The 21,701-nt window shown below is 39.8% G+C and overlaps 1 protein-coding gene and 1 long non-coding RNA gene across 2 annotated transcripts; both read right to left on the reverse strand.

Annotated features, from left to right (window-relative positions):
• Window positions 1–4,717: 4,717 nt before the first annotated feature.
• On the reverse strand, window positions 4,718–7,402 carry LOC118564582. Its single transcript, XM_036143313.1, has 3 exons — window positions 5,255–7,402; window positions 5,021–5,160; window positions 4,718–4,950 (listed from the first exon to the last, which is right to left on the reverse strand). Exon 1 carries the CDS (start codon window positions 7,373–7,375, stop codon window positions 6,302–6,304), a length of 1,074 nt encoding a protein of 357 aa, XP_035999206.1. The 5' UTR covers window positions 7,376–7,402; the 3' UTR covers window positions 4,718–4,950; window positions 5,021–5,160; window positions 5,255–6,301.
• An 8,411-nt stretch (window positions 7,403–15,813) lies between these two features.
• LOC118564584 lies at window positions 15,814–19,417 on the reverse strand. The gene is made up of 4 exons (XR_004931949.1): window positions 19,039–19,417; window positions 17,532–17,568; window positions 17,345–17,424; window positions 15,814–16,414 (listed from the first exon to the last, which is right to left on the reverse strand). It is a non-coding gene; the product is annotated as an uncharacterized LOC118564584 (long non-coding RNA).
• Between the last annotated feature and the right edge of the window lie 2,284 nt (window positions 19,418–21,701).

A 21,701-nucleotide genomic window follows, 5' to 3' on the forward strand; every position in this document is an offset into this window, starting at 1 on the left:
TGCCTCGTGGTACCGTCAAAAATACTAACGGGGAGTAACACTGCGAATTTCAGCTTCCTACGGTCTTCACAGCACCCACAGTGCCCTTCGAAAGGTGCCATGTTAAGTCAATGGACCTCCTAGAAGCCTCTGGCTAAAAGGGTTGTCATGGAGACTCCCTCACAGCTGTAGCCCTCTATTTGTCTGTAAAGGCAGAACAACCCCGGCTAAGCAGAAGTTGGTAGGACCTTTCTAAAGCTACTTCTGGTTAGCAACATGCTAACCGTTAGCCGCTAGCATGGTTGTGTTCAGTATCACCGGGTGATTGTACTCTGTCAGTTTGGTCCAAATCCTGTACTGGGAAGTGCCTCAAAAAGGGGTGCCAATACTTAATGTCACCAAACGTGACCAAAGTTCATGGGTCAGATTGGCCTCCTTTAGCAACTCAGCCTCACCACATCTGGGCCAAGAACTCAACATTTGACCAAAATGGTCAGTAGCGCCATTTCCCACATGTGGGTGGTGCTGTATTGGCCAATTGGGTCGTGTCTGGGCATCATGCCAGGTCCTGTTGGAAGCAAAGGTCCAATAGGAAAGCATGTGACATCCAAAATGGGACAGAAAACTGACACATGGCTGAAAGTCACTTGAAAATTTTAAAATGTTAAGAGGAAGTGACTGTGCGAATTTCAGGCTCCTACATTAATCACAGCCACTGCAGTGGATGTTGAAAGTTGCTATTCTATCCGAATGGAGCGTGTCCCTCTGGCCCTCAGAGTTCCGTCGTCATGGAAACTCACTGACACAGCTGCAGCGGGCCAGTCTCCCGAAGTGCAGAGACTTTGTCAGACTCTGCCTCATTGAAATAGAATGGAAAACTTTGCCTCAAACAGCGCTCCATATCTCCTGTTCTGTAAATGGTAGAGACATAATTTTTTCAGCGTTTAGTTCGTAACGGATAGGAGAACAAGAAAAACTATCGGTTTTTGCTAGAAATATTTTAATTTAGGCGTAAAAAATTATGATATAAAGAGGATTTTTATGAAATTTGAGAAATCCTCTACAAACGGTCCCGAACAAATCGCTGTAGCTGAAAAAGTATAAGAGATATCAAAATAATTCTTTCACTCTGAGTATCAGCAGGCTTTTGAGGACTATGGAGTTCATTTTTAGGTTTGTACAAAAATCGGTGTAGGCACAGCGACGATGTAAAAAGTGGATGATGTGGAAGAATGAAGCTCCAAAGCGTTTTAAGGATTTTGCACATTCGCTACTCCCGAACAAATTGTTCCTGCGGAAAAACCGTAACAGTTATCCACAAAATTCCTTTTTTATGAGTGCCAGAAGGGTCGGGACATTCATGTGTCAAAGTCTCATGCCTGTACATAAAACGGTTTAGGAGTAGCGACGATGTAGAAAAGTGCCTCATTTGGGGAGATTGAAGTCTGATCCTGTTTTAGCATTTTCCCAAAACGTTACTCCCGAACAAATTGTTCCTGCGGCAAAACCGTAACATTTATCGACAAAATTTCTCTTTTGTGAGCGCCAGAAGGGTCTGGACATGAATGTGTGAAAGTCTCGTGCCTGTACATGAAACGGTTTAGGAGTAGTGACGATGTAAATACATGTGATGTTTTGGATTTCCAGGTGTCATTTTTGAAAACCGCTCCATAGGAAATGAATGGGGAAGGTTTCGGGTTAGTGTCGCTCTGAGGTGATTTGCGAAAAATCTATAAATCCCACACCAATGATGGTTACATTTTCCGAATCCAGACAAAAATTCCTACGTTTTGATGTATAATTTATGTGGATAGGTTGAAAATTGAGCGAGTGAGAAGAAGTTGTTCGGAGAAGAAGAATTTGTTGAATTTCTAGAGTGCGCACTCTAACAGAGGCTCCTTGACAACCATAGCAACGCATGTTATTTGCTGAATTTCTTGAAAAACCAAAATTATTTTAAGGAGGTACTATATGAAAATGGTAAAAGATATGAAAAAGCTGAACTATACCATAATAGCTGAAAGATATCACTACATTTTAAAAGTTGAATGGCGTTTCTAGCTGAAAGTAGGCTGAAGCAGTAAGCTGTCAAAAAGCTGAAATATTTGAAGAATTTGAAGGATTCTCCATTCATTTGAATGAGAGCAAAAAAGTTACAAAAAGTTGAATATTTTAAATATTATAAAAGTTATAATTACCAAAAGTCTTAGCAGTAATGTCCTGAAGGAGCTGAACGTTTTGATACCAGAATGGTTGAAATCGGTTGAAAAATGCAGAAGTAGTTAGAAGTCAGAAAACGTACGGAATAATAATAATAATAATAATAATAAAAACTAGAAAAGGCTGTTCCTGCGAAACAGCAGTGAGAATGCTAATCTGCAGAATGATTGAGGAAAAGATGCAGAAGATCTTTGAAGAAGAGAAAAAAACTAGCTGAAAAACATTGGAATCCAATAAAAAACAATTTGAACATGAAAGAACAAAAGCTGAAGAATTAAAAGAATTTTTTAAAAGAGCTAAACAAGTTAAACAGTAGTAGTAGTAGTAGTAGTAGTAGTAGCAGCAGCAGCAGCAGAAAAAGTAGTAGTAGTTGCAGCAGAAGAAGTACTATCTGTATAAGAGGTAGTGGTAGTAGTTTCAGTAGTAGTAGTAGAAATTGTATCAGTAGTAGTAGTCGTAGTAGTAGTAATAGTATGAGTAGTAGAAGTAGTGGTAATAGTAGTAATAGTAGTAATAGTAGTAGTAGTAGGAGTAGTAGTAGTAGTATCAGTATTGTAGTAGTATCAGTAGTAGTAGTTGTAGTATCAGTAGTAGTAGTAGTAGTAGTATCAGTAGTAGTAGTAGTAGTAGTAGTAGTATCAGTAGTAGGAGTAGTATCTATTTTAGTAGTAATATCAGAAAAAAAGGAGAAGGAAAGAGCATGTGAGAGAAAGGAGAAGAAGGAGTGGAGGAGAAAGAGCATGTGAGAGAAAGGAGAAGAAGGAGTGGAGGAGAAAGAGCATGTGAGAGAAAGGAGGAGAAAGAGTGGAGGAGAAAGAGTGAGAGAGAGGAGGAGAAGGAGCGAGAGAGAGAGAGCAAGGGAGAGAGGAGAAGAAGGACCGAGCGAGAGAGGAGGAGAAGGAACGAGCGAGCAAGCAAGAGAGAGAGAGAAAGGAGGAGTAGAGAGAAAGAAGCAGAACAAATTCAAATAATTAGGATAATACTTTCCTCCATAAAGACGACTAATATTAAAACGTTCATTAGAACATATTCTGACAAATATAGGCATGGGAAAGATTTGCAAGTGACAGTGTAACATAGCTTTTCCCCAAAGATAGAAAGTGGAGAAAACAAAGCTTAAACACAATTATCAATGTAAATAGATGTTACCATGAGGCATGATGCTTTTTAAGGTTTTTAATGTAGAATCTTTAAGAATTTAGACAATTTAAAAAGCTTATATAAACATGACATTGCTAAACACACTGACATTAGATACAAAATTACAAAGTAATGTTGAATTGTGATAAGTACAATAATTAAAAAAGTTTTACAATAAAACAAATACTATTTCAGGAAAGAATAACCAAGGTTTAGAAAATTGTTACACTAGAAGATGTTTTTAAACCTGTTGTTGAACACAGAACACACTTCACGCTATTGTTTTATGTGATCACATTGCAAAGCATGATTTAGGTAACAGGACGTTCATTGAATACCTTTATTAAATGTATGGAATTGAATACAAATCTGCATATAGACAAAACCAAACTCAGATTAAACAACATTAAATACACTTTGATCAGATATAATTTTAAATTTCAAAGGCTTTTCACATGGTGCTTAGGCCAGGGCTATAATATTCATTTTTCATGTGCCTACTTCAGGGCTAGTCACGCAAAAATTCATGCTGATCCTGTAAATTCATCATGTTTTTAAGGTGTTTTACAAATATTCAGTTCATCTTTGTGCAAAAATACAAACACAGGATTACACATAGTTACATATGGCCTGTATGGCTTTCTCATTACAATGGGTAATTTTGGACCCAGGGAGAAATCTGGAGCTAAGGGTCTTGCACAAGGACCCAACGACTGAGACGCTTGAAGCGCCACTGTCGCCCCTTTACTGTGGGTTTTATATTAGCCTGTTCTATTTGCACAGATGTGGAAAACCTTTTTCCATACCAACTTACCAGCTGATATCCCACGCTGAGACAGGATTCACACAATTGTGTGTAACACTTGAAAAATGTTGTGGTATTTTATTTACAGGATTACGATTGATATATTTTTATAAGCTATTTTTCTTGCAAATATTATAATAAAGAATTTATAAACTAATGTTTTTTTTAATATGACCAAGGTCAACCATTTTAACAGATGACCAAGAATTAGACATTCCAGTAAGTCAGGAATGCTCCAGATCACAATTAACACACCAGATGTGAGTCCTGTCTTATTCCCAGCATAACTATGACTAAGACAATCCTGTTTACGCTTACATTTAGATCTGTCTTATGTAAGGACTAACTTAACACCTTAAAATTCGAGGAAACTTGATAAATATTGATGCATTGTTCTGAAACATGCCAGAAAGTTGTCCATTTACAGAGATGGGCAGGATAAAAGAAAAGTGCAATCACTCCACGTCCTCCATAATGTCCACAGTTCACATTTGTATGGTTGTTGTTGAATGAATTTTGGAAATGGTAACTAAAGAGTTGAGGAACAATAGGTTGCTGTGAAGATGTAATCGTTCCCACCTTGTGACCTTTGCTGTTGCAGAACAGCCGGAGAAAAGCAGGAGTATTTTTATTCCAGATGCCCAGTATGATGGCCTGCTGCTGCACACAGGACAGGAAGTCAGATGGACAAACATGGCTGCTACTTGTCAAGAGCAACATCTGATCACCCGCCAAAAACTATGCAGCAGTTTATCTCAGCTGGAGATCGAAGATCTTGGCATGCAGAGAGGAAGTGAGACTTGGTCCTGAAAAAGCAAGCATTGTAATGACGTTTTCTTTTGGAAAAATGTGACATTATGCATGATAAGTATTTACCTTCAACTTTGCCGCACAGCACCAACCATCTGTGGGTGAAGTTTAACATGCAGATATTGATATGTTCCTCTTTAGCTGAGAAGGTGTCACCATTAAGGACTCACAGAAGAGGAAGGCAGAACTATGACATAGGATGTGACCTGTAATATGAAAAGTACTATAATGAATAAACACAGCATACCTAGAGAAAGTCAGTGAGCATTTGTTTTTACACAGGGAAGACCTCTATTGCACCTTGTCATGAGAAGAGAAGAACCCCGCACATTGGCAGCAGGATGACATGCCTCTGTGTGATCCAACAGTAGTCAGCTCCATGTGACAACCGGCTTATAAGGCTTTTTTCAAAGTTAGGTGGTGGGTTCAGGACTAAAAGGAAATCTTTTATCTTCTATTTTTAAGAAAGTCTGGGATGGCAGGAAGTGGGAGATTCCTCCATACTGTTGTGGTCCGTGCTGTTCATGGAGATGATGTTGAAGTGTAGAGTTGTGGAGGGGGATGTTGGGATGGAGGATACAGGAGAACATGCATCCTATCTGAAGGAAACGCATCTAAACATCTAAACAGTTATAGTACAGTTATAGATCTTTGACCACCCACCCCACCCCCAACCTACTTGTCCCCCAAATCAGTGGGATATCAGCTGGTATGTCTTGGGATATCGGAAAGCCTCTGCTCTGTGTGAAACACAGAACTCAGGCTATCAGATGTTTTTCCGAGTCCTGCTAAATAAAGTAGCTTTTAAAGAACTGCTAAGAGACCCATGGCCTGTGCATTTATCAACCCTGACCCAACCCACCCAGATAAATGCACAGGCCATAATGTGGGATATTAAAATATGACTTTATTTGTTATCACTATATGTTTTCATGGGCAAAACTTCAATATCTGGAAAAATCTAAACATCTACCAAAATTGTCATTAAATCTCAATGTCTTATTATTTACAATATCTGGTTAAATCGATATTCTGAAAAACCCAAATTTAATTAAATATTGTAACAACTAAACTGTTTCTTCAATGACATTTATACTCCATATTATTCTCACAGTGTTTTCTATCTTTAGTTAAATATTAAAAAAATAAAACAAAGTCATAGACCTTGGCTGTCCGCCATAAACTTAGTCAACAGTAACCCTGTCATACTTTTCATTATTCTCTGCATAAAGATACAATTTGAAAGCATATTACAGTTAATTATATTTCAGGATAAAACACTTCTTTAAAACATTTTAAATAAAAATTTCTTAGATTGTTCATACATTTTTAGACTCACCATCTTCTTCATGTTTCAGTGGTAGATAGAACACAAAACACTGGGTTGTGGTAGCTGTAGTAGGTTCTCATGACACCCGAATGAAGACATCGCTGTGGCTGAGAAATGAAAATGACATCAAGTAGTGTGTTCTTGTCTGTGGTGGGAGAAGTGATCAGCTGTACATATCCCCGTGACAGAAACAGCTCCAGAATTGGCTTTGATGACCTAAGGATCTGATTTTCATTGAAATCTCCACATACAATGATAGGATGACAGTTTAACACGTCCAGTGCATCTAAAAGACTCACCAGATTTTCCAGGAAGGGTCTCAGATTGTAATCAGGAGGTCTGTACACAGCTACAATCACTGCCCTGAATGGAGCCTCAACCCTCAAAGCCACAAACTCCAGATCAGTCACATTGTGGAAGTACTTTCTTTCACACACCTGAATGTGGTTTCTCACATACACAGCAACTCCACCACCACCTTTGCTGCCCATCTGTGGAAAGTTGGTATAGGATGTATGTCTGTTGCGTTTGAACATGTTGAAGCCGTCCAGATGAAGATTGTCTGCAACAAAAGAACCTTTCAAATGAGTTTCAGTCAAACATAACACGTCTGCCAGGCACAGTTCATGGTGTTTCTGGATGTCATCGATATGAGATGGCAGCCCCTCTGTGTTGTGATGAACAAGTGTCACGGTGTCAGGCCTGTTTACTACTTCCCCAACCTGAAGAAGAGGCATCATGTGATCCATACTGGCTTGTCTCATGGTCTGAAGTGCTGCAGTGACTTCAGGATTGGCAAAGATTTTCTTTTCATCCAAATCCTGTAGATATAAACCACTGAGAGACGTCACCCTGCTGAGAGCTACATATGCCATCCCCGGTTCAAAGATTTTTTTGAGCGACACCACAGCTGCATTTGTTGTGAGGCCCTGGGTTTTATGTACTGTGCATGCAAAGGCCAGCTTTACAGGAAACTGTCTACGTACCACTCCGTTCTGCTTCAGATTCTCCTCTACTCTCTCAATGTAAACCAGATTGGCAGATTCTTGAGGTCCACTTTGGTTTCTGGTGACACCTGTCTGATGATCCATTGTCAGGCCCAGCTTAGTGATTTGTTGACCATCCTCTGAAGTTACAACCGTTGTTAGAGTAGCAAAGGCACCATTAACCAGACCATTTTGTACGTCAATGTTTCTGGTGAGCATGACACGAGCTCCTTCAGCAAGTTTTAGAGTGTCTGCTAAATCATTTCTACCTCCCTTACAAGGTCTCTCTTTTCTTCCCATTCTTCCTGTTCGTTGATCTTTCTGGAAGTCATCTGCATCAATAGTGAGAATGTTAGAATGGAATAAAGCCAGTGTAGCTGAGTTGTGTTCATCGACCTGCTTGTTAGTAGGAAAAATGTGCAGAACATCCATGGGGCAAGAAGCTGGTTCAGTAATTGTCTGTGACAACAGGTCTCTGTCAGCCTGAGACAGTTCATCAGCCTTTTCTTTCTCCCGAATCCGGTTTAGCATCTCCGCAAAGGCAACATCGTCTTTCTGTCTCATGATCTCAGTCAGAGTGATCATCTGAAAATGTTGCTGCCATAGGTCAATGTCAGCTGGATCATGTACGCATAGACTTTTAGATTGTCTTACCGGAGGTAACTGATAAAAATCCCCAACGACCAAAACTGACAAACCACCAAACGGTCTCTGATTACCTTTGATCTGTTTAAGTCGAGCATCCACATAAGCAAAGAGTGGCTTTGAAACCATTGAGATCTCATCGATAATGATGATTTGAGCATTGAAAAGTTCTGACCTGAGTTCATCCAGCTGGTTACCAAGTCCCTGGATTGGGGGTTTCAGACTGCGTGGAAGCTTCAGTAAGGAGTGAAGAGTCGTTCCACAGATATTGAACGCTGCAGTTCCAGTAAAAGCAGTGAGAAGAACTGTTGGAATTGATATGTCCATCTCCTCAGAGAAGAGCTGCAGTTTACTCAGTATTTTACGTGCCTCTGAATATATGCATTTGATCAGGTGTGACTTTCCTGTTCCAGCCCCACCATTAACATAAAGGAAAAACGGTTCTGGATTCAGACCACACACAAGTTTAATGCACCAGTCTCTGACAGCATAGAACACACAAGCCTGCTTCTGGTTCAGGTTCTGATACATTTGTCTCAGCACAGCAGGATCCATTGCTGGAGGTTCTCTTATAGCTCTCATTTCCGTGGCAGCAGCAGACTCAGGACAATAGTCGGGCACATTTTCCTGTTCATTGTCTGGCTCAATTGCTTGAAGATCATTATCACACTGCAACCTGACAACTTCAGATTCAGGAGCAAGATTACACCATTCATCCATCACATGGTCTCTGCTCTCCTCAAACTCTTCAAGCGCATTCTCAATGTCCTCAGTGTTTTTTTCATATTTGTCTCTGTTTCTTTTGACCACATTCTTCACTCTCTCAGGACGGTTAGAACCTGGTAGTTGGACATAGCCAGAGTTGTAAAAAGACTCATAGGTTGGCAGATTAGCACTTCGGATTTCATACTCAGATCGGTAAGGGAGGTACAGTCTCAGTAATCTGGCATAATACTGCTCGGGATGTTTCTCCTTTGAACAGTGATAATATCTAATAACAGAAGGCTTATCATTTTTCCTTCTTTGTACAAATCCAAGCTCATTAAGAAGTGGTAACACACCATCGCTGTTCGCCTTTTCTGAACTGACAAACCTGCAGGTGGCAGCAAAATCAGCCAAGCACATCTCCTCATACTCTGGTATCTCTGGTCTGGCTTTGTATTTGTCAGCCAAGCTGGTCATCCAGATATTAGAAGAATCTGATGGAGTGTCCTCCAAGAATGACATGGGGCGACTCATTCTCACAGGATTGTCATCAGTCGGTATGAACACAACACTGCGAGAACACTTTTTCATTTTTATTCCACATGCACGAGTCACACACTCCTGAGCGCTGATCTCTCTCTTTTTTGAGTAAGCCTGCATGACAGCTCTCATCTCATCACTCTCATTGACTCCGTCCATGTTGGAATTATCAATGACTGTTTTCAGGTACTCTGACAGACCACTTTCCTTTTTAGTGATGTATTTGGTCAGATACTGTATACAGGAGTAAGCGTTGAGTATGAAAGACACATCAATGTTACTGTCCCAGGCTTTAAGCAGGTGTGGACTGTAGGCGTTAATCCAGCAGGCGTTTGGACTTCGCTTCAGGTAGATTGCAGTCTTTTTGTTCATAGTCCTGAGGCAACTTTCATACTCTGCCAGTGTCAAGTCACATTGAGAAAGTATCTGCTCTAAAGTCATGGAAGCAACTTCAGGTTCATTCAGCAGCTGCATCAGAGGTCTTAGTTTGATCTTTGCACTTTCAGTGTCATTTTTCTCATCGGGTCTGCTGATCATTGTTCTTTTGCAGGGGGGCTTTGGAAAACCAAACCGACAACCAGAGTTCACACTCTTGAAACAAGACCTAGTGTGGTTCTTACTGTGCTTCTGAACTTCTGTGACTTTCTGGAACAGCTCAGGTTCGGTTTCTGGGTCAGGAAGTTGTGCTGAGATGTATTTGTCAACAAAATCACACACCGTTTGATCATCAGATTCATCTAGCTGAGGGCTATTCTCAGTCCAAATCAGACAATGGATGTGAGGACTTCCTCTGTGCTGAAACTCAACTCTGTAGAAATAGTCAATCACTCTCCCCAAAGGCTGAGCATCTGACAGCAGCAAATCTCTGAACAGTGCCTCAACACGCTTGTCAAACAATCGCATGCAGGTGACAGGGTTGGATCTCAGAATTTCACATTTTGCTGCCCAATCAAGAGCTTCAGTGTCAACGTCTTCACCTTGTTGTCTCTTTATTGCTTTAATAACTTCAGGCCATCTGAATTCAGCAGCAGAAAAGGTACAGAAGAATGTAGGATTCCCCAGCTGTCTAATTTGGGCAAACAGATCTTTTGTGGTTTTTTCCCAGTATGCTGGAGTGCCTCTGAGTGGTTGCATGAATCTGACCGCATCTTTATTTCTCACCAGTCGTTCAACCTCTTGTTTGTCCTGTAACATGCCTGAAGTTATTCTGCGTCCATCTTTGGTCATAGTCTTTCCTTTCCTTAGCTGTATGGTCATGCTGTTGTGAGCCAAATGTATCTCTGTCACAAACTGTGCAAAGAACAAGTAGTTTGGGTCTCTGGCAAAGCGATCATCGACATGAAAAAGCCGAGACTTGAAATAGCCACACGGTGTTACTTGAATTAGTCTCTGTTTGTCCAAAGTATTCTCTCCCGTAGGAAACTGTACAGGGAATGACATTGATTCCAAATTCGGGGTCTTGAAAAAGCTGACAGGATTATTTCTTTCAGCAGGAGCAACACAATAAGTGTTTTCAGAGAAACAGAGAATCTCTTCTGATATGTCAAGGGGCTGAAGGCAGGACTCTAAAGCAAAGCCTCCATTTGGCAGATCACCTTCTTCTCCATCATTTATTTGTTGCTGTGGTATCTCACAGTCATTTTCCTCATCATGTTCAAGCTCATTTTCATACAGAGCATTTCTCTCACAAATGTCGATTTCCATCAGATCATCTTCATCGTAGTCATCCTCCTCCATGCTTCCATCACTAAGATCATCATCATCATCATTATCATCATCATCCTCCTCATCAGGAAGTGTGGGGTCACATAGCTCAGCTTCATCTCTGATAGTTATGTCCTTATACTCTGGATGAATCTGCTTCAGTTTCAGTAATGCAGAAACTAGTTTGGGCCAGGTTACTGTCTGAAAAAGTTGGTGACCTCTGTAGGACAAACGTCGTTTCAGTTTCACTCTCATGACCTGAGACTCACTCCTCAGTCTGGGTAATGCATTCACAGTTTCTTGAACCTCTGATGGTACACATACAACATTTCCCCTTATCAGTCTTTGTCTGCCCTTTGGAAGAGGAATGATCTTTGCAAATGGAATACACTTAGCAATCAGATGTCTTTCCATTATATTCAGACATGACAGTTCACTGGGAATTTCTGCCAGCTCCAGTTTGTTTGCTGCTGCTAGGCTTGGCATACGTCCTTTTTTTAGGTGATTATGGCAGGTGTGACAAATCCACTCTTTCCTTCTCTCATCAGGAACTGTGCACTGTTCGTTTCTGCAGCTTTCATTACAGACATGAAGATATTTTCCTGTCAAACACTTTTCAACCAAAACTGGTGTTTTTGTATAGTTTGACCTTGAACAGAGTCGTACTTGGTTGGGAAATGAGGCCTTTTGACACACAGTGCAGACATAAGTGGGACCAGCCTTTATATTTGATCTGAAAAGTGAAATGGCTTCATTGATCAGTCTGTCCTCAGCTGTCTCATGTTCTACAATCTGTCTTTGTCTGTGAGATGTTTCACTCCTAGTGTATCTGTTCATCTGTCTGTATTTCCTCTTGATGTTTGCAGCACATCTCCTTTTTTGCATCATCCTGAATGCGAGATCGTTGTTGTATCTCTTTCGCATCAGTTCTTTCATCAGTTGTCTGTGTTTAAGCCTGCATTCTGTATTTGCATAACGCTGAGTATTATAACTTCGCTGTCTTTGTCGAACGTTTTCACTTTGTCTGTACCGATTTAATGTGTAATTTTTTTGTCTTAGTGCAAATCTTTCATTTTCTCTGTAACGATTTATTACATACATCTTTTGTCTTAGTGCAAATCTTTCATTTTCTCTGTAAGAGTTCCTGATGTAGGATTTTTGTTTTTCTCTGAATCCTTCTTTCTCTCTGTAAGAGTTCCTGATGTAGGATTTTTGTTTTTCTCTGAATCCTTCTTTCTCTCTGTAAGAGTTCCTGATGTAGGATTTTTGTTTTTCTCTGAATTCTGCATTCTGATATGACATTCTTATGTGTGATCTTTTCTTTTCCCTGTATGTTTCACAAGAGGCATACATTTCCCTTTCTTTCCTTTTTTGATTATCTTTTCTCTTCTGAGTTTTTTTCTCTGCTGTCATTCTTCTTTTCATTTTTCTCCTATCCTGCTTACTGACTTTACGTGAGATTTCCTTCAACGTATCATTAGGAAGAATGTTGGAAGACACATGAAAAGGTCTAGAGTTCACTAATGGATCAGATTCAGTTGGTCCATCATGAGAAACATTGGGTTGTGAGGACAATGTTGTTCCAAGAGGTTGTTGAGCATCTGTGTCATTTGATATTTCTGTTAAGATGTTCTCAGGTTGATCAATGGATCCCTGTGCATGCGACTCAGGAACAGCTTCATCTGACAGAGGAGGTGTTTCCATAGCTGTGTGTCTGTTGTCTGTCTCTGAAACAGCGTTTCTCTGGTTGGATGTGTTTTCACTGTAAAATGACAGGGGCTTGAGTTCATAGTGAAAAGATGGCTGTACGTTAAACATTGTGTTGCACAACTTTATTCTGTGAATCAGGGGTCCGTTCTTCGTACGTTGCTTAAAACATCCAAGATCAAATGACACATCCAAGATGATTTCATCAGGCTAATCATGATCCGGCTAACTGGGTTCTTCGAACACACCTGTTGTTTACGATTAGTATGGCTGGATTGAGTTATCTGAGACAACTGCGCGTTCATGCGTTTGTTTAAAAGGGGAAATGTATCGATAGTAGAGACAATGATCAGCAGCGCTGCTATTGGCTGTTCAGCATGGCCAAAGAACGCCCACAGTTTTTCTCCCAAGCAGAAAGAGCTTTTAATGGAAGGTTATGCCGAATTTGAGTCAATTAAAACGACAGGGAACACCTCAAAGTCTGCTAAAGCCAGGAGAGAGGGCTGGCAAACAGCAGCAGACAAATTAAATTGTAAATACTGTCCATGATAGATGTTTCTATCACTTTCTACAGTATATATTTTTGCATTTTAATAATTTCATAAGTACTTTGTTCTTTTATGTCAGAGCCTCCATGGGAGCCACTAGAACATGGGGAAAAAGTGAAGTACAAGAATATTCTACAAAATGATAGCCTTTAATTATTATACTGTATTTTAAAAAGCAACTTCTTCCTCTTTTTTAAAAGCCACTGTTAAATTATGTGTTTGTCTGTTTTTTACAGCCACCAATAAGAAGGCTGAAAAAAAATTGGGTTCTTTTTACTTTTACATGTTTAACCCTTTTTCTTTTTCTTTTCACAAAATGACTCAAGGTGCCATCTGTTCCCTATATTAACGGCATTTTCAACAAAAGAAAAAGTATTTTGACCTGAAAAAAATACAAATTAAGAGGAGAAATTGAACTCCACAACATGAAAAAGAGAAAAACTGCACTAGAGATCGAGTTGCTTCAAAAGGACCTTCAGAGTAAATTCTAATACACCATTTTACACACAGTAGTATTGCTGACTTTGTATAACTATCTCTTACTGCAGGCAAAAGATGACTTGCTGACTTTTCTTTATAAATAATTGTTTAAATAAAACGACAGGAACAAAGCATTATTTGTTTCGTCTTTTATTGAACATAAAAAAAAATGGTGTTCCACAATTCTGTCCCTTCCTCTGCCACTAGGTGGTCCAAGTGCGCTGGCTAGACACAGACTTCCCTATCTCCTCCCTACGATCTAATCCTGTTTACATGAAATAAACCTGCTTGGGAGCAGGCTCAACTTTGCGCACATGTTGCTATGACAGCAAGTCCGGGGTGAGTTTTGAAGAACCAAACGATCCAAGATCATGCCAAATCGTCAACAATGAAATCCAGCTAACTGAGTTAGCGACGTACGAAGAACGGACCCCTGGGCTGTCAGGTGGGTGAATTTCAGCATCACAGCAGTACCTAAGGGCAGACTGGATGACATTGGCATTCCATTTTTGTTCCTAGCGTGTGGATCAAAATATCCGTAGTGGCCAGATCTGCATCTGAAAACAGCGATACATAATCCTGCCATGATCAACAGCCCATACTGTATACCTGATGACAAATTGCTAAGTCCTTCTTCCAGGCTGGGAAGATTGTCTCCTCCTCCAAATGATCCATACACAGACATATGAGTCAGATCCACGTGATACTTTGACCTGCGTGCAGTGACTTCACCTGGGAGTTCATCAGTAGCCAGATGGATGCTGAGAGGAAACCTTTCTCTGGCCTGCCTGTACATCACATCTCCTTTATCCAGGACGAGATCAAGCTCTGGTCTGCTGATCCTTTCATTCTCATGAAGAAATGCCAGAAACACCAAACTGTTGGTCACACACTGACGGTTCCTGGACTTTCCATATTTTAATGAATTCTGACTGCGTGAGGCACAGACATGTGTCACTGATGGCTGAGGTTCCACATTTACTCTGTGTTGATGAGATGGCCCAGCTGCATTACGTGCTCCTTTCACCAGGTCAGCGTAAGAAACCTGTGGATCATTTTGCTTTACCTGCTGCTCTGCATCATGCTGGAAATATTTCATGACATTGTTAGTATCAGAAAGTCCCGCACCGCTGGATAAACCGCTGTTTATCTGCTTACCATTAGCACACATACCATCTCTAGGAGGTTCTGTCTGCACACATTGAGGATAAACCTTCGGAGATACCAGGTTGTTGTTCTGAGAACCGAAACCTTCTTGTTGTTCACTCACACTCTTTTTCTGCCATCTGAGTTTCTGGGACTGAGAACGCTGATTCTTTCTTGGCATTTTGGCTGTTTTTGAACTTCTAAGCTTAGAAATACACAAATTCACTGAAGATTTTTACAATCCTCAGATATTTTTTAAATGCAATATCAATGTTTTACCAATATCTATCGATTACTCAGTTACCCAATGTATACACTCCGCTCTAAAACAATAGAAAAACCTACAAGCTGACAATCTTGTCTTAGTTATAGATTTTACAAGAAAACAGCTTCAACTGGCCCTAAGTACTAAAAGAAAATTCTATTCAAAACGGTTATGTATTTCTGTCAAATACGAAGATCACTTCAAAATTAACTTTTGTAACTTACATGAAGCACAAAATATTGTGTGAACTGTACCACTCAAAAGGACACAATTCTTTTGTGGACAATATTCTTTCCTATTAGCTTAGAAAATTAGTCTACAAAATCAATTAGCACGTTTTTTATTTGTAAAGATACTTTAGATGTTCACTTTTTCAGTAAACTAAAAAAATCGATTCAAAATAGTTTACTTAAGTCAAATTTCACCAAAATTATGTTGTTACTTCTGTTAACTCAGGCTTTTTTTAACTTTTCGGTTGTTCAAAAATAAAACTATAACCTCAATATGCAACTCTTTTTTACAGCTGCCAGAAAGTCAAAATTCTGTATATTACAATTCTTTAAATAATTAAGATTTAAAGAACGTATTCCTCAGAAATATATTATAATAAAACTAGGACAATAATCAGTCAACCTGATTTATAACCAGTAGATGGGCTTAGATTTACTTTGACTTCTACAAGCACAGAGAAATATTTCACCCTGTCAATTGCTCTGATTTAGATCAAGAGCGTAGCAGCCACAGTAAGATGACAGCTGTCTCTGGTAGCTAGATTCTCATCAGGTCCGGAAGCAAACAGAAACTTTTCTTTTTTACAGATGTTTTATTTCAACAGCAACAACAAACCTTTGGTAAATCCACAGGACAGCAGTTCAGAACCAGATGCAGCACTTCTCTCAGGTCTCGATCAATCAATAAAGATGCAGGGTAGCCAGAAAACCCCAATCAAGCACTTTTCACTTGATAATTTTTTTTTGCCAAGAAACAGGGTGCCTCAAAGAGACCAGAGTTCTGATAATAGTTGTGCCAAAAAGTTGAGTTCTGAAAATAGTTGTGCCAAAAAGTTGTGCCAAAAAGTTGAGTTCTGATAAGGCCAAATTGCTGAAGTAAGGTCAGCTGGAAACAAAGGTCAGAAGAGAGACAGTAAACACTGGTTTAAACAAAGCAAATACCAGGTTTGTAAAAAGAAAGGAAACTCTGGTCACCTGTAGACCAGGTTTCTGAATTAAGGAAAACCAGAACACCTATTGGGATAACTGGTTATGGAAACACTTTTACAAATAGAAAGATAGGATTATGCACAGGGAATGGCGTTCCAGAGGAGTTGGAACAGGAAAAGGAAGGTAAACACAGCTGGAAACAAAATGTCCAATAGTGGTGAGAGGAGACTGGTCCGGAGGACACCTGTAAGACAAAGAGACATCCGTCAGACACTTGTGATGATCAAACAAGGAAGAAGAGAGGAGCAGAAGGACCAAACGGAGAACAGACAGAAAGAAAGAGAAAGGAGAAAGAAGGAGAGAAAGAATGGAGGAGAACGAGGGAAAAAGAGAGAAAGGAGAGAGTAGAGAAGGAGGGAGAGATCAAAACATCAAACATTCTCAGTGAGCTTTAGCTCAATTTCTTTTCAATGGTCCAAATTATGAACAGGTGTTTAGGTACTACATTTTAGGAACAAAATATAAACTATGGCTGGTGTGAACTTGCTGCTTGCTGTGTTCTCATGGAACATTTTTAATAGTGGAGATTCAAGCGGATTCAGAACAAACGGGCTGAAAACCATGAATTTAATTCACACACAGCTTCGATCCTCAATTCACCTCGTTCACATTGTTCCTCATTAGTGTTTTCCATTAATTAACAAGACTGCTGTGGCCCACCAGTCTTGTATGGACCCACTACAGTCTCATATGACGTGTGTTTGTTTGTTCAGTAAATTATTTTAGAAATATAATGAGTGAATGACTTTGTTTCATTTTTCTAGATTAAATTGGAAATATTTCTGATCTTTACAAGTTCTTATTTACCAGCGTATGTTTGTATACAGCAAACAAAATTCTGTAAAGAGATACATGGGGCTTGAAAATGTGCACACACACTAAAACCCAGAGGATCATGGATCCTTCCACCACAGTCTTTTAAAATGCTGTGGGAAACACTGGCTGTGGTTTCAGGCAATGTAATAAAATTCACAAATATTTAATTATATAGATCCAAGCAAGTTCATATATTGAGAAATACATCTTTTTAAATTGAAAAATGTTAAGATTTTATTTAAAAAAATTATTACTACATAAACACACCAAACTACCAAAAATTACCAAAAATAGATACCACTCAGCAACAGTATTGATTCCCAGGTACCAGATTTCGGTCCTAGTCAACGCACGAGCTGGTGACGATGTCAGTTTAGCCTGAAGGAAGAAAACAAGAGTGTTTATTTTATTGTCATCCAGGTCTTCTGTGACTCTAATGTTTCCACCATATAAGTTAACATGTTACCAACAACGCTAGCACTCACCAGTCAACGCAAGAGCTGATGAAGATTTCTGATTAGCCTGTAAAAAGAAATAAAAAAAAATAGTAGAGTTCTCCTTTAAACCCCACAATTCCTCTTCTCTCTAGGACTTTGTTGTGATTGGTCAACATGATGACCATACAGTTGATCTTACACATTCAATAAATCATTTTGCAGCAGGAAACTGTTACATATGCTGATGCCTAAACTTTATATCATCACATTATCTCTAAATATCACAGTCACAGTCCACTGCTGTGGTCTACAGCCTACTGAAATTCAAAGTAACTACACTACCAACCAAAATTTTAATTACTTAGTTTCTACTCACTATAAAGGTCTGAATTACTGACATTACTATTATTCAATCATTTGCATTTATACCATTGTAAAAAAAAAAGTCAATCCCTTCTTTCTGACCCTAAACTGCACAGCAGGTCTTGATGATATCACAGTAAATTATAATATGATGTTTTTCTCATAACATTATCACTTTTGTGGTTTTTTTTACTTTATTGACCTAGGACTTTTTTTCTCATATTATTAATTTTACCTCTTTATTACTCCCCCAAAAAGTCTGTTCCTAAAGGTTCACATGTGACATGTTTTATATATATATATATATATATATATATATATATATATATATATATATATATATATATATATGGAAATGTATTCTGGCTGAAATCATCCAGAATACATTTCCATGCAGCAGCACAGGAATGAGGCATCTTCTCTGATCCACGTTCACAATAACAGAACTCAACTTTTTTTCTGCCACATACAATATGGCGGTGACGCGCGAACCTGCGCCCTATGACGGGTCTACGTATATGATGTCTGTGGTTGAACTCACACAGCTGACACTACAGCGATTTGATTGGCTGAGCAGCACAACCCGAATCACGTGACCTATTGGACCGGAGCGCTACAGTTTAAATTTTTCTTTCGGCTTAAACTTATTAATGTGCAAGTGAAAACGTGGGCACATTGGTATTTTGAGATCACTGCTATGTGTAGCAACTTATCCAAGTGAAAGAAAGTTGCCATCTGACAGTTCATTCGAAAAGTCACCCTACAGATTCTGGCCCACGGCACTAAATAGCCCCGCATAATATAGTGATTACGTGTTTAGGGGTTAAGGCGGACGTTCAAAAACAGCCCGGGACGGCTGGTTACTCGACAATAAGACCTGCACAGATGGTTCTAAATTAAATTAATGGACAAAAGCTGTTGGTCTGACAGTAAGAAACATTTTCAGAAACTAGTTTAAACTAGTTAGTTTCAAAGCCCAATGCTCAACGCGCTAACGGTTAGCTAACGGCTAGCTAACGGTAGCTACCTATGAATCAGCAAATTGAGATATCACCTACAGAGATATGAAAAAACTATTTGCACTTTTTATGTCACTGTTGTACTTATAAATCAGTTATGTATTCATTTAAACATAAAATGTTTAACAGGGTTCATTATATTTGTCTTTGTGGAAGACATTCAACCAACTTACCAGTCCAACGAGCAGCACAGAATAACTTCCGTCTCTGGACGGGACGGGAGAGACCGTTGAGAGGCGTTCGGGGAACACTCGGACATTTACGCTTCGATCAAGAATGACTGCATATATAATTAGTAATAAATATACAACTTTAAAATGCTGTTCGTTTAATAAAGTTAGTAAGGAACTGTTAGCATTGACAGTCATACATTGTTAGATTAATTCTTAAATCCTTTGTCACTCTTTGGTTTTTGTGTAAATTCCAACAGTCTTAACTGTTCATGAACCCAGTTCCTTTCTCCGTATCTTGGAACATATGAAAGAAAAAAGGGTTAGACCGCACCAAGACGCTTGTTCCAAATGCTTTTTTACTTTGGAAAAATGAATAAGATCGGTGCAGATGATCCATGTGAAAATGCTTTGACTGGGGAAAAATGAAATGCAGTTGTATTTTCAATCTTTTTAATGTATAAAAAAAAGATGCATGATAAATTCCGCAGATCCCCACCACATTAAATCCAATTTGATAAACTTCCCATCGTAGAGGCCATGACAGCTCCTGTTTCTGTACCTGCGCTTAAAAAGTGTTAGGCATACTTATACAGTGGAGGAGTGTGTTTGAGGGTACAAGGGCATGTATTTGTTATCCACAGACAGCAAGACAGACACACATGTCTATAAAGTATATGACAGTCTCAGCAAAGTAGTCAAAAACATAGCAAAACATATGGGCTTATGTGTGTGTGGGTGCATACTTTCATTTCAAAGCCATTTAAAGACCGACTGGAGAGAGAGAGAGAGAGAGAGAGAGAGAGAGAGAGAGAGAGAGAGAGAGAGAGAGAGAGAAATACATGACAGCTCATAACTCAGACTATTTATCCATCATTGCCCAGCTTTATTGTGGAGATTTCTCCTTAGCATTAAAATCCTTGGAAAGCAGAACTCTGTAGGCCCTTCTTAGAGCTACTTCCGGTAAGCAAGATTCTAACCGTTAGCCACTAATATGGTTGTGTTCAGGATCACCTGGTTATAGTACTCTGTGATGATGGAGAAGAATACAAATCTAAGGGAAAAGCACCAAAAGTTTCCTGACTCATTGTAAACTCTGTATTGAGAGAGAAAGAGAGGAGGACAAGAAGCGAGCGACAGAGCGAAGAAGAGAGATGAGAAGAAGGAGCAAGCCAGAGAGAGAGAGAGAGAGAGAGGAAAAGAAGGAGCGAGTGAGCGAGCGAGAGGGAGAAAGGAGAAGAAGGAGCAAGCGAGAGAGAGAGATAGAGAGGAGAAGAAGGAGTGAGCAGGGTGAGAGAGAAGAAGGACAGAGCAAGGGAGAGAGAGGAGAAGAAGGAGCAAGCGAGAGAATGAGAGAGACAGGAGAAGGAGCGAGAGAGAGAGGACGAGAAGAGAGACAGAGGAGAAGGAGCGAAAGAGAGAGAAATGAGGAGAAGGAGAGAGCGAGAGAGAGAAATGAGGAGAAGGAGAGAGCGAGAGAGAGAGAGGAATGAGGAGAAGGAGAGAGCAAGAGAGAGAGAAGTAGAAGCGAGCGAGAGAGCGAGAGGAGAAGAAGGAGCGAGAGAGAGAGAGAGCGAGAGAGAGACAGAGAGAGGAGGAGAAGAAGAGAGAGCAAGAGAAGGAGCGAGAGAGAGAGCAAGGGAGAAAGAGAAGAAGGAGTTCCAGTAGTAGTAGGAGTAGTATCTGTTGTAGTAGTAGTAGTAATATCAGTTGTATCAGAAGAGTTAGAAAGAATTTGAAAAATTTGAAGAACTTGAAGTATTTGAAAAAATTTGAAGAATTTGAACCATTTGAACAATTAGGAGAATTTGAAGGAATATGAAAAATGTAAAGAAATTGAAGGAATTTGCATTCATTTCAAAGGGAGCAAAAAATGCACAAAAAGTACAAATATTTAAAAAAGTGTAAAAGTTAGCATAACCAGGTGGGTGGTGCTGTATAGGCCGCGTGGGCCCTGTCTGGGCATCCTGACAGGTCCTGTTGGAAGAATTTGAAAAAATTTGAAGGAATTTGAAAAATTAAAAAAAAAATTGAAGAATTTGAAGATTAAGAACAACTAAAAAAATTCTGAACAAATTTAGCAAGGCGCCTGCCTCGTGGTACCGTCAAAAATACTAACAGGGAGTAACACTGCGAATTTCAGCTTCCTACGGTCTTCACAGCACCCTCAGTAGCCTTCGAAAGGTACCATGTTAAGTCAATGGACCTCCTAGAAGCCTCTGGCTAAAAGGGTTGTCATGGAGACTCCCTCACAGCTGTAGCCCTCTATTTGTCTGTAAAGGCAGAACAACCCCGGCTAAGCAGAAGTTGGTAGGACCTTTCTAAAGCTACTTCTGGTTAGCAACATGCTAACCGTTAGCCGCTAGCATGGTTGTGTTCAGTATCACCGGGTGATTGTACTCTGTCAGTTTGGTCCAAATCCTGTACTGGGAAGTGCCTCAAAAAGGGGTGCCAATACTTAATGTCACCAAACGTGACCAAAGTTCATGGGTCAGATTGGCCTCCTTTAGCAACTCAGCCTCACCACATCTGGGCCAAGAACTCAACATTTGACCAAAATGGTCAGTAGCGTCATTTCCCACATGTGGCGGGTGCTGTAATGGCCAATTGGGTCGTGTCTGGGCATCATGCCAGGTCCTGTTGGAAGCAAAGGCCCAATAGGAAAG

The sequence above is a fragment of the Fundulus heteroclitus genome, chromosome 1, assembly GCF_011125445.2.
Source record: "Fundulus heteroclitus isolate FHET01 chromosome 1, MU-UCD_Fhet_4.1, whole genome shotgun sequence".
In the NCBI taxonomy this organism is placed as follows: domain Eukaryota; kingdom Metazoa; phylum Chordata; class Actinopteri; order Cyprinodontiformes; family Fundulidae; genus Fundulus; species Fundulus heteroclitus.